Raw genomic sequence first — 17,525 nt, forward strand, 5'->3', positions numbered from 1 at the left:
GCCCACTCTCGGACCTGTTCCTGGCAGTGTATGCACACGGTGACAGGATTGCCTCCTCCCGATGCCCACTCTCGGACCTGTTCCTGGCAGTGTATGCACGTGGTGACAGGATTACCTCCTCCCGATGCCCACACTCGGACCTGTTCCTGGCAGTGTATGCACATGATGACAGGATTGCCTCCTCCCGATGCCCACTCGTGGACCAGTTCCTGGCAGTGTATGCACATGGTGACAGGATTGCCTCCTCCCGATGCCCACTCTCTGACCTTTTCCTGGCATTGTACGCACACAGTGACAGGATTGCCTCCTCCCGCTGCCCACCCTCGGACCTGTTCTTGGCAGTGTATGCACATGGTGACAGGATTGCCTCCTCCCGCTGCCCACTCTCGGACCTGTTCCTGGCAGTGTATGCACACGGTGACAGGATTGCCTCCTCCCGATGCCCACTCTCGGACCTGTTCCTGGCAGTGTATGCACACGGTGACAGGATTGCCTCCTCCCGATGCCCACTCTCGGACCTGTTCCTGGCAGTGTATGCACATGGTGACAGGATTGCCTCCTCCCGCTGCCCACTCTCGGACCTGTTCCTGGCAGTGTATGCACATGGTGACAGGATTGCCTCCTCCCGCTGCCCACTCTCGGACCTGTTCCTGGCAGTGTATGCACATGGTGACAGGATTGCCTCCTCCCGCTGCCCACCCTCGGACCCGTTCCTGGCACTGTATGCACACGGTGACAGGATTACCTCCTCCCGCTGCCCACTCTCGGACCTGTTCCTGGCAGTGTATGCACACGGTGACAGGATTGCCTCCTCCCGCTGCCCACTCTCGGACCTGTTCCTGGCAGTGTATGCACATGGTGACAGGATTGCCTCCTCCCGCTGCCCACTCTCGGACCTGTTCCTGGCAGTGTATGCACATGGTGACAGGATTGCCTCCTCCCGCTGCCCACTCTCGGGCCTGTTCCTGGCAGTGTATGCACACGGTGACAGGATTACCTCCTCCCAATGCCCACTCTCGGACCTGTTCCTGGCAGTGTATGCACACGGTGACAGGATTGCCTCCTCCCGCTGCCCACTCTCGGACCTGTTCCTGGCAGTGTATGCACATGGTGACAGGATTGCCTCCTCCCGCTGCCCACTCTCGGACCTGTTCCTGGCAGTGTATGCACATGGTGACAGGATTGCCTCCTCCCGCTGCCCACTCTCGGACCTGTTCCTGGCAGTGTATGCACACGGTGACAGGATTGCCTCCTCCCGATGCCCACTCTCGGACCTGTTCCTGGCAGTGTATGCACGTGGTGACAGGATTACCTCCTCCCGATGCCCACACTCGGACCTGTTCCTGGCAGTGTATGCACATGATGACAGGATTGCCTCCTCCCGATGCCCACTAGTGGACCAGTTCCTGGCAGTGTATGCACATGGTGACAGGATTGCCTCCTCCCGATGCCCACTCTCTGACCTTTTCCTGGCATTGTACGCACACGGTGACAGGATTGCCTCCTCCCGCTGCCCACCCTCGGACCTGTTCTTGGCAGTGTATGCACATGGTGACAGGATTACCTCCTCCCGCTGCCCACTCTCGGACCTGTTCCTGGCAGTGTATGCACACGGTGACAGGATTGCCTCCTCCCGATGCCCACTCTCGGACCTGTTCCTGGCAGTGTATGCACATGGTGACAGGATTGCCTCCTCCCGATGCCCACTCTCGGACTTTTTCCTGGCAGTGTACGCACACGGTGACAGGATTGCCTCCTCCCGCTGCCCACCCTCGGACCTGTTCCTGGCAGTGTATGCACATGGTGACAGGATTACCTCCTCCCGCTGCCCACTCTCGGACCTGTTCCTGGCAGTGTATGCACTTGGTGACAGGATTGCCTCCTCCCGATGCCCATTCTCGGACCTATTCCTGGCAGTGTATGCACATGGTGACAGGATTGTCTCCTCCCGCTGCACACTCTCGGACCTGTTCCTGGCAGTGTATGCACATGGTGACAGGATTACCTCCTCCCGATGCCCACTCTCGGACCTGTTCCTGGCAGCGTATGCACACGGTGACAGGATTGCCTCCTCCCGATGCCCACTCTCGGACCTGTTCCTGGCAGTGTATGCACATGGTGACAGGATTGCCTCCTCCCGATGCCCACTCTCGGACCTGTTCCTGGCAGTGTATGCACATGCTGACAGGATTACCTCCTCCCGCTGCCCACTCTCGGACCTGTTCCTGGCAGTGTATGCACACGGTGACAGGATTGCCTCCTCCCGCTGCCCACTCTCGGACATGTTCCTGGCAGTGTATGCACATGGTGACAGGATTGCCTCCTCCCGATGCCCACTCTCGGACCTGTTCCTGGCAGTGTATGCACATGGTGACAGGATTGCCTCCTCCCGATGCCCACTCTCGGACCTGTTCCTGGCAGTGTATGCACACGGTGACAGGATTGCCTCCTCCCGATGCCCACTCTCGGACCTGTTCCTGGCAGTGTATGCACACGGTGACAGGATTGCCTCCTACCGCTGCCCACTCTCGGACCTGTTCCTGGCAGTGTATGCACACGGTGACAGGATTGCCTCCTCCCGCTGCCCACTCTCGGACCTGTTCCTGGCAGTGTATGCACACGGTGACAGGATTGCCTCCTCCCGATGCCCACTCTCGGACCTGTTCCTGGCAGTGTACGCACACGGTGACAGGATTGCCTCCTCCCGCTGCCCACTCTCGGACATGTTCCTGGCAGTGTATGCACATGGTGACAGGATTGCCTCCTCCCGATGCCCACTCTCGGACCTGTTCCTGGCAGTGTATGCACATGGTGACAGGATTGCCTCCTCCCGATGCCCACTCTCGGACCTGTTCCTGGCAGTGTATGCACACGGTGACAGGATTGCCTCCTCCCGATGCCCACTCTCGGACCTGTTCCTGGCAGTGTATGCACACGGTGACAGGATTGCCTCCTACCGCTGCCCACTCTCGGACCTGTTCCTGGCAGTGTATGCACACGGTGACAGGATTGCCTCCTCCCGCTGCCCACTCTCGGACCTGTTCCTGGCAGTGTATGCACACGGTGACAGGATTGCCTCCTCCCGATGCCCACTCTCGGACCTGTTCCTGGCAGTGTATGCACACGGTGACAGGATTGCCTCCTCCCGATGCCCACTCTCGGACCTGTTCCTGGCAGTGTATGCACACGGTGACAGGATTGCCTCCTCCCGATGCCCACTCTCGGACCTGTTCCTGGCAGTGTATGCACATGGTGACAGGATTGCCTCCTCCCGCTGCCCACTCTCGGACCTGTTTCTGGCAGTGTATGCACACGGTGACAGGATTGCCTCCTCCCGATGCCCACTCTCGGACCTGTTCCTGGCAGTGTATGCACACGGTGACAGGATTGCCTCCTCCCGATGCCCACTCTCGGACCTGTTCCTGGCAGTGTATGCACACGGTGACAGGATTGCCTCCTCCCGCTGCCCACCCTCGGACCTGTTCCTGGCAGTGTATGCACATGGTGACAGGATTGCCTCCTCCCGCTGCCCACTCTCGGACCTGTTCCTGGCAGTGTATGCACATGGTGACAGGATTGCCTCCTTCCGCTGCCCACTCTCGGACCTGTTCCTGGCAGTGTATGCACATGGTGACAGGATTGCCTCCTCCCGCTGCCCACCCTCGGACCCGTTCCTGGCAGTGTATGCACACGGTGACAGGATTACCTCCTCCCGCTGCCCACTCTCGGACCTGTTCCTGGCAGTGTATGCACACGGTGACAGGATTGCCTCCTCCCGCTGCCCACTCTCGGACCTGTTCCTGGCAGTGTATGCACACGGTGACAGGATTGCCTCCTCCCGCTGCCCACTCTCTGACCTGTTCCTGGCAGTGTATGCACACGGTGACAGGATTGCCTCCTCCCGCTGCCCACCCTCGGACCTGTTCCTGGCAGTGTATGCACACGGTGACAGGATTGCCTCCTCCCGCTGCCCACTCTCGGACCTGTTCCTGGCAGCGTATGCACACGGTGACAGGATTACCTCCTCCCGATGCCCACTCTCGGACCTGTTCCTGGCAGTGTATGCACACGGTGACAGGATTACCTCCTCCCGATGCCCACTCTCGGACCTATTCCTGGCAGTGTATGCACACGGTGACAGGATTGCCTCCTCCCGCTGCCCACTCTCGGACCTGTTCCTGGCAGTGTATGCACATGGTGACAGGATTGCCTCCTCCCGCTGCCCACTCTCGGACCTGTTCCTGGCAGTGTATGCACACGGTGACAGGATTGCCTCCTCCCGCTGCCCACTCTCGGACCTGTTCCTGGCAGTGTATGCACATGGTGACAGGATTGCCTCCTCCCGCTGCCCACTCTCGGACCTGTTCCTGGCAGTGTATGCACATGGTGACAGGATTGCCTCCTCCCGCTGCCCACTCTCGGGCCTGTTCCTGGCAGTGTATGCACACGGTGACAGGATTACCTCCTCCCGATGCCCACTCTCGGACCTGTTCCTGGCAGTGTATGCACACGGTGACAGGATTGCCTCCTCCCGCTGCCCACTCTCGGACCTGTTCCTGGCAGTGTATGCACATGGTGACAGGATTGCCTCCTCCCGCTGCCCACTCTCGGACCTGTTCCTGGCAGTGTATGCAAATGGTGACAGGATTGCCTCCTCCCGATGCCCACTCTCGGACCTGTTCCTGGCAGTGTATGCACACGGTGACAGGATTGCCTCCTCCCGATGCCCACTCTCGGACCTGTTCCTGGCAGTGTATGCACACGGTGACAGGATTACCTCCTCCCGCTGCCCACTCTCGGACCTGTTCCTGGCAGCGTATGCACATGGTGACAGGATTGCCTCCTCCCGATGCCCACTGTCGGACCTGTTCCTGGCAGTGTATGCACACGGTGACAGGATTGCCTCCTCCCGCTGCCCACTCTCGGACCTGTTCCTGGCAGTGTATGCACATGGTGACAGGATTGCCTCCTCCCGATGCCCACTCTCGGACCTGTTCCTGGCAGTGTATGCACACGGTGACAGGATTGCCTCCTCCCGCTGCCCACTCTCGGACCTGTTCCTGGCAGTGTATGCACACGGTGACAGGATTGCCTCCTCCCGCTGCCCACTCTCGGACCTGTTCCTGGCAGTGTATGCACACGGTGACAGGATTACCTCCTCCCGCTGCCCACTCTCGGACCTGTTCCTGGCAGTGTATGTACACGGTGACAGGATTACCTCCTCCCGCTGCCCACTCTCGGACCTGTTCCTGGCAGTGTATGCACATTGTGACAGGATTACCTCCTCCCGCTGCCCACTCTCGGACCTGTTCCTGGCAGTGCATGCACATGGTGACAGGATGACCTCCTCCCGATGCCCACTCTCGGACCTGTTCCTGGTAGTGTATGCACATTGTGACAGGATTACCTCCTCCCGATGCCCACCCTCGGACCTGTTCCTGGCAGTGTATGCACATGGTGACAGGATGACCTCCTCCCGTTGCCCACTCTCGGACCTGTTCCTGGCAGCGTATGCACACGGTGACAGGATTGCCTCCTCCCGATGCCCACTTTCGGACCTGTTCCTGGCAGTGTATGCACACGGTGACAGGATTCCCTCCTCCCGCTGCCCACTCTCGGACCTGTTCCTGGCAGTGTATGCACACGGTGACAGGATTACCTCCTCCCGCTGCCCACTCTCGGACCTGTTCCTGGCAGTGTATGCACATGGTGACAGGATTGCCTCCTCCCGCTGCCCACTCTCGGACCTGTTCCTGGCAGTGTATGCACATGGTGACAGGATTGCCTCCTCCCGCTGCCCACTCTCGGACCTGTTCCTGGCAGTGTATGCACACGGTGACAGGATTGCCTCCTCCCGATGCCCACCCTCGGACCTGTTCCTGGCAGTGTATGCACACGGTGACAGGATAGCCTCCTCCCGATGCCCACTCTCGGACCTGTTCCTGGCAGTGTATGCACACGGTGACAGGATTGCCTCCTCCCGCTGCCCACTCTCGGACCTGTTCCTGGCAGTGTATGCACATTGTGACCGGATTACCTCCTCACGATGCCCACTCTCGGAGCTGTTCCTGGCAGTGTATGCACACGGTGACAGGATTGCCTCCTCCCGCTGCCCACTCTCGGACCTGTTCCTGGCAGTGTATGCACATGGTGACAGGATTGCCTCCTCCCGCTGCCCACTCTCTGACCTGTTCCTGGCAGTGTATGCACACGGTGACAGGATTGCCTCCTCCCGCTGCCCACTCTCGGACCTGTTCCTGGCAGTGTATGCACACGGTGACAGGATTGCCTTTTCCCGATGCCGACTCTCGGACCTGTTCCTGGCAGTGTATGCACACGGTGACAGGATTACCTCCTCCCGCTGCCCACTCTCGGACCTGTTCCTGGCAGTGTATGCACATGGTGACAGGATTACCTCCTCCCGATGCCCACTCTCGGACCTGTTCCTGGCAGTGTATGCACACGGTGACAGGATTACCTCCTCCCGATGTTCCCGATGCCCACTCTTGGACCTGTTCCTGGCAGCGTATGCACATGGTGACAGGATTGCCTCCTCCCGCTGCCCACTCTCGGACCTGTTCCTGGCAGTGTATGCACATGGTGACAGGATTACCTCCTCCCGATGCCCACTCTCGGACCTGTTCCTGGCAGTGTATGCACATGGTGACAGGATTGCCTCCTCCCGCTGCCCACTCTCGGACCTGTTCCTGGCAGTGTATGCACATGGTGACAGGATTGCCTCCTCCCGATGCCCACTCTCGGACCTGTTCCTGGCAGTGTATGCACACGGTGACAGGATTACCTCCTCCCGCTGCCCACTCTCGGACGTGTTCCTGGCAGTGTATGCACATGGTGACAGGATTGCCTCCTCCCGCTGCCCACTCTCGGACCTGTTCCTGGCAGTGTATGCACATGGTGACAGGATTGCCTCCTCCCGATGCCCACTCTCGGACCTGTTCCTGGCAGTGTATGCACATGGTGACAGGATTACCTCCTCCCGCTGCCCACTCTCGGACCTGTTCCTGGCAGTGTATGCACATGGTGACAGGATTACCTCCTCCCGCTGCCCACTCTCGGACCTGTTCCTGGCAGTGTATGCACATGGTGACAGGATTTCCTCCTCCCGATGCCCACTCTCGGACCCGTTCCTGGCAGTGTATGCACACGGTGACAGGATTGCCTCCTCCCGCTGCCCACTCTCGGACATGTTCCTGGCAGTGTATGCACATGGTGACAGGATTACCTCCTCCCGCTGCTCACGCTCGGACCTGTTCCTGGCAGTGTATGCACACGGTGACAGGATTACCTCCTCCCGCTGCCCACTCTCGGACCTGTTCCTGGCAGTGTATGCACATGGTGACAGGATTACCTCCTCCCGATGCCCACTCTCGGACCTGTTCCTGGCAGTGTATGCACACGGTGACAGGATTGCCTCCTCCCGATGCACACTCTCGGACCTGTTCCTGGCAGCATATGCACACGGTGACAGGATTGCCTCCTCCCGATGCCCACTCTCGGACCTGTTCCTGGCAGTGTATGCACACGGTGACAGGATTACCTCCTCCCGATGCCCACTCTCGGACCTGTTCCTGGCAGTGTATGCACACGGTGACAGGATTACCTCCTCCCGCTGCCCACTCTCGGACCTGTTCCTGGCAGTGTATGCACATGGTGACAGGATTGCCTCCTCCCGATGCCCACTCTCGGACCTGTTCCTGGCAGCGTATGCACACGGTGACAGGATTACCTCCTCCCGCTGCCCACTCTCGGACCTGTTCCTGGCAGCGTATGCACATGGTGACAGGATTGCCTCCTCCCGATGCCCACTCTCGGACCTGTTCCTGGCAGTGTATGCACATGGTGACAGGATTACCTCCTCCCGATGCCCACTCTCGGACCTGTTCCTGGCAGTGTATGCACATTGTGACAGGATGACCTCCTCCCGATGCCCACTCTTGGACCTGTTCCTGGCAGTGTATGCACATTGTGACAGGATTACCTCCTCCCGATGCCCACCCTCGGACCTGTTCCTGGCAGTGTATGCACACGGTGACAGGATTGCCTCCTCCCGATGCCCACTCTCGGACCTGTTCCTGGCAGCGTATGCACATGGTGACAGGATTACCTCCTCCCGCTGCCCACTCTCGGACCTGTTCCTGGCAGTGTATGCACATGGTGACAGGATTGCCTCCTCCCGCTGCCCACTCTCGGACCTGTTCCCGGCAGTGTATGCACACGGTGACAGGATTGCCTCCTCCCGCTGCCCACTCTCGGACCTGTTCCTGGCAGTGTATGCACACGGTGACAGGATTACCTCCTCCCGATGTCCACTCTCGGACCTGTTCCTGGCAGTGTATGCACACGGTGACAGGATTGCCTCCTCCCGCTGCCCACTCTCGGACCTGTTCCTGGCAGTGTATGCACATGGTGACAGGATTACCTCCTCCCGATGTTCCCGATGCCCACTCTCGGACCTGTTCCTGGCAGCGTATGCACATGGTGACAGGATTGCCTCCTCCCGCTGCCCACTCTCGGACCTGTTCCTGGCAGTGTATGCACATGGTGACAGGATTACCTCCTCCCGATGCCCACTCTCGGACCTGTTCCTGGCAGTGTATGCACATGGTGACAGGATTACCTCCTCCCGCTGCCCACTCTCGGACCTGTTCCTGGCAGTGTATGCACATGGTGACAGGATTGCCTCCTCCCGCTGCCCACTCTCGGACCTGTTCCTGGCAGTGTATGCACATGGTGACAGGATTGCCTCCTCCCGATGCCCACTCTCGGACCTGTTCCTGGCAGTGTATGCACACGGTGACAGGATTACCTCCTCCCGCTGCCCACTCTCGGACCTGTTCCTGGCAGTGTATGCACATGGTGACAGGATTACCTCCTCCCGATGCCCACTCTCGGACCTGTTCCTGGCAGTGTATGCACACGGTGACAGGATTGCCTCCTCCCGATGCACACTCTCGGACCTGTTCCTGGCAGCGTATGCACACGGTGACAGGATTGCCTCCTCCCGATGCCCACTCTCGGACCTGTTCCTGGCAGTGTTTGCACACGGTGACAGGATTACCTCCTCCCGCTGCCCACTCTCGGACCTGTTCCTGGCAGTGTATGCACATGGTGACAGGATTGCCTCCTCCCGATGCCCACTCTCGGACCTGTTCCTGGCAGCGTATGCACACGGTGACAGGATTACCTCCTCCCGCTGCCCACTCTCGGACCTGTTCCTGGCAGTGTATGCACATGGTGACAGGATTGCCTCCTCCCGATGCCCACTCTCGGACCTGTTCCTGGCAGTGTATGCACATTGTGACAGGATTACCTCCTCCCGATGCCCACCCTCGGACCTGTTCCTGGCAGTGTATGCACATGGTGATAGGATGACCTCCTCCCGCTGCCCACTCTCGGACCTGTTCCTGGCAGCGTATGCACACGGTGACAGGATTGCCTCCTCCCGCTGCCCACTCTCGGACCTGTTCCTGGCAGTGTATGCACACGTGACAGGATTGCCTCCTCCCGCTGCCCACTCTCGGACCTGTTCCTGGCAGCGTATGCACACGGTGACAGGATTGCCTCCTCCCGCTGCCCACTCTCGGACCTGTTCCTGGCAGTGTATGCACATGGTGACAGGATTACCTCCTTCCGCTGCCCACTCTCGGACCTGTTCCTGGCAGTGTATGCACATGGTGACAGGATTACCTCCTCCCGCTGCCCACTCTCGGACCTGTTCCTGGCAGTGTATGCACACGGTGACAGGATTACCTCCTCCCGATGCCCACTCTCGGACCTGTTCCTGGCAGTGTATGCACACGGTGACAGGATTGCCTCCTCCCGATGCCCACTCTCGGACCTGTTCCTGGCAGTGTATGCACACGGTGACAGGATTGCCTCCTCCCGCTGCCCACTCTCGGACCTGTTCCTGGCAGTGTATGCACACGGTGACAGGATTCCCTCCTCCCGCTGCCCACTCTCGGACCTGTTCCTGGCAGTGTATGCACACGGTGACAGGATCGCCTCCTCCCGCTGCCCACTCTCGGACCTGTTCCTGGCAGTGTATGCACACGGTGACAGAATTGCCTCCTCCCGATGCCCACTCTCGGACCTGTTCCAGCAGTGTATGCACATGGTGACAGGATTACCTCCTCCCGATGCCCACTCTCGGACCTGTTCCTGGCAGTGTATGCACACGGTGACAGGATTGCCTCCTCCCGCTGCCCACTCTCGGACCTGTTCCTGGCAGTGTGTGCACACGGTGACAGGATTGCCTCCTCCCGCTGCCCACTCTCGGACCTGTTCCTGGCAGTGTATGCACACGGTGACAGGATTGCCTCCTCCCCTTAATAATGAACCCTGACCTCTGCATGACACCGCTTTGCCAAGTAATGGCGTTTTGCCCCTTTGGGCCGTACATAGGATTATAATAAAGCTCCCGTCAGACGTGCATAATACCAACCCCATTATATTAAGCATCTTAAAACACGGATGGGGTTAACTGCGATAGTGCCAATCGGGGCACTGGGGGATGAAAACTCTCATTGACTTCAATGAATAAACCTGCAAGTGTAAAAAAAGGGGTGTCCTGTTTAGAGACGATTCCGCAGTTATCCCACTTTATATGTCTTGATGGGGCTATTAAAGTTGCCAACTGACCCCAGAAACCCTGTGAAGTCCATCCACGCCAGGTGTTGAAATTAGGTTATTATAAATGCCGACCTATGTTCCATTTCATACCTTCTGCTGACCGCTCTCCAAGCCAAACTACCAAGCCAAACACCTGATTCGTCACAATGTATATAACCTTGCAGGGATGGACACCTGTGAGGCTCCCACTTACATCTCCCAAACATAGGAAAGAATGCTGGCAACAAGCAGGGGTGGAGCTATGCCCTGTATGTGTGTGATCTTAGCTGCTAGGAGGCAGAGTAATAACAGGAGACAGACACGGTTATTATTTACAAGTATGTAAACATTTATTGCAAACGGAGCCAGGCTTTAGCCTGACCCTTCAATTCATCCTCCCGTTAGCACAAAGAGCAGGGAACGCGCTATCCGCAGACAGGTAGAGTCACCTGGTGTAAACAGCCGGCATTCTCTGGGTGAGTAACCAGCAGGGACTCCCGACACCTCATTCCTGTGAGCACGCTTTGGCACTGTCCGTATGGGGAAATAAATAGGGGTAAAACCTCCCACTCAACTGTCCTGGGTTATCCCTCCATATATACTGCCCCAAGCTATCCCTTCATATGTACTGCCCCAAGCTATACCTCCATATGTACTGCCCCAAGCTATCCCTCTATATGTACTGCTCCAAGCTATCCCTCTATATGTACTGCCCCCAGCTAACCCTCCATATGTACTGCCCCCAGCTAACCCTCCATATGTACTGCCCCCAGCTAACCCTCCATATGTACTGCCCCCAGCTAACCCTCCATATGTACTGCCCCCAAGCTATCCCTCCATATGTACTGCCTCAAGCCATCTCTCCATATTTACTGTCCCCAGCTATCCCTCCATATGTACGGCCCAGGGCTAACCCTCCCTCTAACCTGCCAGGGCTAACCCTCCCTCTGCACTGCCCAGTGCATACGCTCTCACTCCAGTGCACAGAGCACGACAGGTTAAGCTCAGGACTGGTGTATGCCCCGAAGATGTATACGTGACTTACATATGTATACGTGACTTACATATCCAGCTGGAGAAAGACATTAGTGGCTGTTGGCGCCTGTACAATTTTTGGGTCACACTTTCGTAGAGGGGGTTGAGATTGAAGTCAAGTACCTTGTACCAAATATTTAAGCGGCAAAAAGACACTCGAGTGTTGGATTACCACCACGTAATATCAATGGCATGGAGCCACGTTGCATTTAGTTAACATCTCCACAAAACGCCACGTGGTAAGATAACCTGCCCCAAGCTATCCCTCCATATGTGTATATAAAGTGATATTACCCAAAGATCATTCATGAAAATCAATATTAAATAATAAATTATCAAAATACCAAAGTGAGAGCCATGTCCTGTTTAGGTGGCCATTTAACGTTCTCTTCTTCTGGAGAACCTTCTGTCTCCTGTACACATAAACAAGCCAGTCCTCTCCTAAAGAAGAACATGTAATACTGGAGTTGGCCTTCCAAACCTCTTGTCCATGACAGAGAGTCCCCACTGGAGGGTAATGATGTCCCTGGAAGAATATTCCGAGATATGATGATGATGATGATGGATGATGGCACACAGTTGGCCGGCCGTGTGCTGTATAGGGTCACGGCTCTCTAAGCAGATTCTGCCTGACACAGGGACTCACTTTTCAAACAGACTCAATGTCTTTATTATAATAAATTAGAGCGTTTACTCCACAATCTTTTCCCCTATAGGTGACCGACGGATCCAGGTAATGTCTTCTTCTCCCACCACATGCTCAGCAGTCACGTGGAGCGTTTCCTTCTCTGCTACTCCTCATTCCTTAACCCCTCTGCTACCAGACAGACCTGCAACCCAATGCAAAACACTGCATCCATGGCAGCAAAGGGGTTAAAAACCTACCCCCACACCCACTCCGAAGGTCCTCAGCTAATGCCGACTTCACTGCTCCTATTTCTAACGTCCCTTTCAGTTCAAAAGCACTTCACAGCTCTCCAACGTATCCGTGCAGCCACCTCCGGGGACAAATTAGGGGGTTACATGTCTTTTGTTCATAATTGGAACCTGATAACAGAGGCACAGGGAGATAAAGTGACTCGATGTCCGAGGAGAACATTGGGCACACGGCCTAATGTAGCTGTCTGACCCACATCATTACAGGGAGGCTCAGGGCACGGGATCTAGGATGGACATTTCAAACTAGCAGGAACCTATTAAAGTGAGTAATGTCTGGGCATGTTACCAAAGTGTTAGACTAGGTCTGCATTTACCCACCTTTCCCAGCCTAGGAACCAGGCCACGCTAACCAGGCCAGTGACGGTTAGAAGCTTTCAGTTCCAATAAAAGGTCTGCGCCAAATCAGGGGCTACCGGGAATGATCCTGGTACAGAGACATGGCATAGATCAGGGGTAGCCAACTCCCATCATCAAGAGCTACCAACCAGTCAGAGTTTCAGGATATCCCTGCTTCAGCACAGGTGGCTCAGTCAAAGACTGTGCCACTGATTGAGCCACCTGTGCTGAAGCAGGGATATCCTGAAAACCTGACCGGTTGGTAGCTCTTGAAGACTGGAGTTGGCTACCCTTGGCCAGATTGTATCTGGCACCCCCTTTTATGTCTCATGGAAGAAGCAGCCACTCTGGGGGGTGGGGTGAGGGTTGGGGGGCTATGCAAGGACAAGACCATGTTGACTAGCATTGAGTAATTGATGAGCAGTAATGAGCTGAAGCAGCAAGGGGATGGGCTTGGAGCAGCATCATGTAGATATGGTATCTCGAAGCCTGTGTTTCGTCTTCCCATTGGGTGTGGAGCAAAGGCAGCATGTCCCTGTCCAAAAGGCACTTCTCAAGCTCCTACCTGCTTGTCCCATAGGCTTCCGTTGGGTTTCATTGCAGTGGAGCAGCTAGTGTATCGCTGGCCTCCAGCAAACCATCTTGTGTTACCCCTGAGTATGGGAGGGCTGGCAGGCTAAAGGGAGCAAGCGGAGGGGCAGTCTCTTCCCATACCCGTTATCTGTAATACCACCAGATGCTGCTTGTGTCTCCAATCTTCCTTCAGCCTCCAATACAGAAAGGATTAGTGTTGGTTCTGTGACCTGGCTTGGTGGAGCTCCGTTTTGGGAAGCACCTGGCAGCCCCCATCCCAGCCACAAGCAGAATTTCTCTCCCAAAAGGCAGCACGCTGGAAGAAAGGACTGGCACCAACATGAGCCATTTAAACATTCAGAGAGACAGACCCATGTCAAACTCCCATTTCTCTTGTGACATCCAGAAAGGTGGCAAAGGATATAAAGGAGAATGTGAGGTCTAGTGGACACTTCCCATTGCTTGGTCTTCTTCAGGGCGGACTTTGCATCCCAAGCCATGATATGGACCGGTAAGTAGCTGGTTAACCAGAAGGGACGATAGAGCATTCCCTGTCCGGACTCCCAGAATAACCAGTGTGTGAGAGGCATGTCTTCGCATGGCAAGAGGTCCCACTGTCTTTCCTCTGATTTCCGAGAGGTTTGTGTGTGAATATATGATAACACTGTGCAAATAAATACTCCGCCTCCTTCCTTTAGAAATGTGAATTAGCTTATGGTGTCCTAGAGTCTCTTTAACCTAATCCGGAGCACAGAATGTAGGAATAATTCCCGTCCCTCTCGTTGCCGGAGTGGCACGCAGAGCCTTCTGCTCGTGTCTGGCAGCGACGGGCGGAGAAAAATAATCACTACAATGGTTGGATGGGAAGCAACATCTCATCTTCCCGTAGAGTTAAATGAATCTGCCACTAGTCGGCAGCACAAAATAAGTCTCTGTCCCCCTGTATTCAGTGTGGGGACACGAGCGCGCACACACACACACACACACACACACACACACGTCGCCACACACACACCATCATCTTCCACAGCCGGGAAAACCGCAAGGAGGAAGACAGGGCCCAGGAGAGGTGGGAGAAGTTCAGTCCCTGGGTGCTTCCTGCGGAGGATCCGGTCCATGTGGATATCTTTGATCGTCTGTTCAAGGGACCTGTGTGACAAAATAAATACATCTAATTAATAGCCCCCATGGATAGATACAGGAGAGACGTCCCACCCAGTCTCATCTCTACTGCAAGGTAACAAAGTGACACACTATCGCTCATCTAGTCTGTCCCTTCCACTACACAGGGACCAAGTGACACGGAGAAGAGGGACCTGAAGCCCATCTAGTCTCTCCTATCCATTGCAGGGTCATCTAATGACATGGGGACAGGGGAAACCTGGCCTCATTGTGTCCTTCAGAGGTAATGACATGGGGACAGGGGGACCCTGGCCTCATTGTGTCCTTCAGAGATAATGACATGGGGACAGGGGGAACCGGGCCTCATAGTGTCCTTCGGAGATAATGACATGGGGACAGGGGGACCCTGGCCTCAGTGTCCTTCAGAGATAATGACAGGGGGACCAAGGTCTCATAGTGTCCTTCAGAGATAATGACAGGGGGAACCTGGCCTCATAGTGTCCTTCAGAGATAATGACAGGGGGACCCAGGTCTCATAGTGTCCTTCAGAGATAATGACAGGGGGAACCTGGCCTCATAGTGTCCTTCAGAGATAATGACATGGGGACAGGGGGACCTGGCCTCATAGTGTCCTTCAGAGATAATGACAGGGGGACCCAGGTCTCATAGTGTCCTTCAGAGATAATGACAGGGGGAACCGGGCCTCATCGTGTCCTTCAGAGATAATGACAGGGGGAACCGGGCCTCATCGTGTCCTTCAGAGATAATGACATGGGGACAGGGGACCCAGGTCTCATAGTGTCCTTCAGAGATAATAACAGGGGACCCAGGTCTCATAGTGTCCTTCAGAGATAATGACATAGGGACAGGGGGATCCGGGCCTCATAGTGTCCTTCAGAGATAATGACAGGGGGACCCTGGTCTCATAGTGTCCTTCAGAGATAATGACAGGGGGATCCGGGCCTCATAGTGTCCTTCAGAGATAATGACAGGGGACCCAGGTCTCATAGTGTCCTTCAGAGATAATGACAGGGGACCCAGGTCTCATAGTGTCCTTCAGAGATAATGACAGAGGACCCAGGTCTCATAGTATCCTTCGTTTTTTTTTGTATGACCCAATAAAGTATTTTTTATGAGGTAGCCCCCCTAGATCCTTATTTCATTGGATAGTGCTGCGGTTTTTCTATTCTTGTGAAGACAACGGGAGTCTGTGGCCAGTCTGTCCCTCAAACTGCTAGGTGACAGAAAAGCAGAATTTCCCGAGAAGTATCCCCGTCTCCCATCACAAGATAAGTCAAGAAGGTTTGAGGGGCTTCTAACCCATCATGTCTGCCCCACTGAGAGTGACTCCGGTAGCCGGGACACAGTCACATATGATGACACAGAAGGGAGCTATAGCCTGTCCGGTCTCGCCCTAGGTGACATAAAAGGCCCCTCTCTTCTCGCTGCACACGCGGCCCACTCACACGGGGTCAGGAAGGACACGTTAGCTGCTGCTGCTATTTGTGCTCTGTCCCGTAGAGGCTGGTTGCAGGGGGCTCCGCTCCTCCACCTCCTGTAGCTGCTCCTCCTCATCCCACCCTCCGAGACGCAGCCCGCGGTACCCAGACCGGGAGCCTGACAGGGCCGACCTCACCCCTGTAACAAAGTCACAAACAGAAGGTTAGTGTCCCACCCTCCGAGACGCAGCCTGCGGAACCCAGACCGGGAGCCTGACAGGGCCGACCTCACCCCTGTAACAAGGTCACACACAGGTTAGTGTCCCACCCTCCGAGACGCGCGGTACCCAGACCGGGAGCCTGACAGGGCCGACCTCACCCCTGTAACAAGGTCACACACAGGTTAGTGTCCCACCCTCCGAGACGCGCGGTACCCAGACCGGGAGCCTGACAGGGCCGACCTCACCCCTGTAACACGGTCACACACAGGTTAGTGTCCCCCCCTCCGAGACGCGCGGTACCCAGACCGGGAGCCTGACAGGGCCGACCTCCCCCCTGTAACACGGTCACACACAGGTTAGTGTCCCCACCCTCCGAGACACGCGGTACCCAGACCGGGAGCCTGACAGGGCCAACCTCCCCCTGTAACACGTCACACACAGGTTAGTGTCCCCCCCTCCGAGACGTGCGGTACCCAGACCGGGAGCCTGACAGCGCCGACCTCACCCCTGTAACACGGTCACACACAGGTTAGTGTCCCACCCTCCGAGACGCGCGGTACCCAGACCGGGAGCCTGACAGGGCGACCTCACCCCTGTAACACGGTCACACACAGGTTAGTGTCCCCCCCTCCGAGACGCAGCGCGCGGTACCCAGACCGGGAGCCTGACAGGGCCGACCTCACCCCTGTAACACGGTCACACACAGGTTAGTGTCCCCCCCTCCGAGACGTGCGGTACCCAGACCGGGAGCCTGACAGGGCCGACCTCACCCCTGTAACACGGTCACACACAGGTTAGTGTCCCACCCTCCGAGACACGCGGTACCCAGACCGGAGCCTGACAGGGCCGACCTCACCCCTGTAACACGGTCACACACAGGTTAGTGTCCCCCCCTCCGAGACACGCGGTACCCAGACCGGGAGCCTGACAGCGCCGACCTCACCCCTGTAACACGGTCACACACAGGTTAGTGTCCCCCCCTCCGAGACACGCGGTACCCAGACCGGGAGCCTGACAGGGCGACCTCACCCCTGTAACACGGTCACACACAGGTTAGTGTCCCACCCTCCGAGACACGCGGTACCCAGACCGGGAGCCTGACAGGGCCGACCTCACCCCTGTAACACGGTCACACACAGGTTAGTGTCCCCCCCTCCGAGACACGCGGTACCCAGACCGGGAGCCTGACAGGGCCGACGTCACCCCTGTAACACGGTCACACACAGGTTAG

The 17,525-nt window shown here is 56.8% G+C and overlaps 1 protein-coding gene across 1 annotated transcript in view; it reads right to left on the reverse strand.

Annotated features, from left to right (window-relative positions):
- Positions 1-13,166: 13,166 nt before the first annotated feature.
- LOC142473252 (autophagy-related protein 9A-like) overlaps positions 13,167-17,525 on the reverse strand; it is an 86,991-nt gene continuing 82,632 nt past the window's right edge. The window contains exons 9-10 of the mRNA XM_075580441.1: positions 16,101-16,272; positions 13,167-14,661 (exon numbers count right to left, since the gene is read on the reverse strand). Of these exons, the coding sequence (XP_075436556.1) occupies positions 16,121-16,272 (152 nt within the window). The 3' untranslated portion in view covers positions 13,167-14,661; positions 16,101-16,120. The remainder of the gene's footprint in view (positions 14,662-16,100; positions 16,273-17,525) is intronic.

This window comes from Ascaphus truei (genome assembly GCF_040206685.1).
Source record: "Ascaphus truei isolate aAscTru1 chromosome 2 unlocalized genomic scaffold, aAscTru1.hap1 SUPER_2_unloc_1, whole genome shotgun sequence".
NCBI classification, from domain to species: domain Eukaryota; kingdom Metazoa; phylum Chordata; class Amphibia; order Anura; family Ascaphidae; genus Ascaphus; species Ascaphus truei.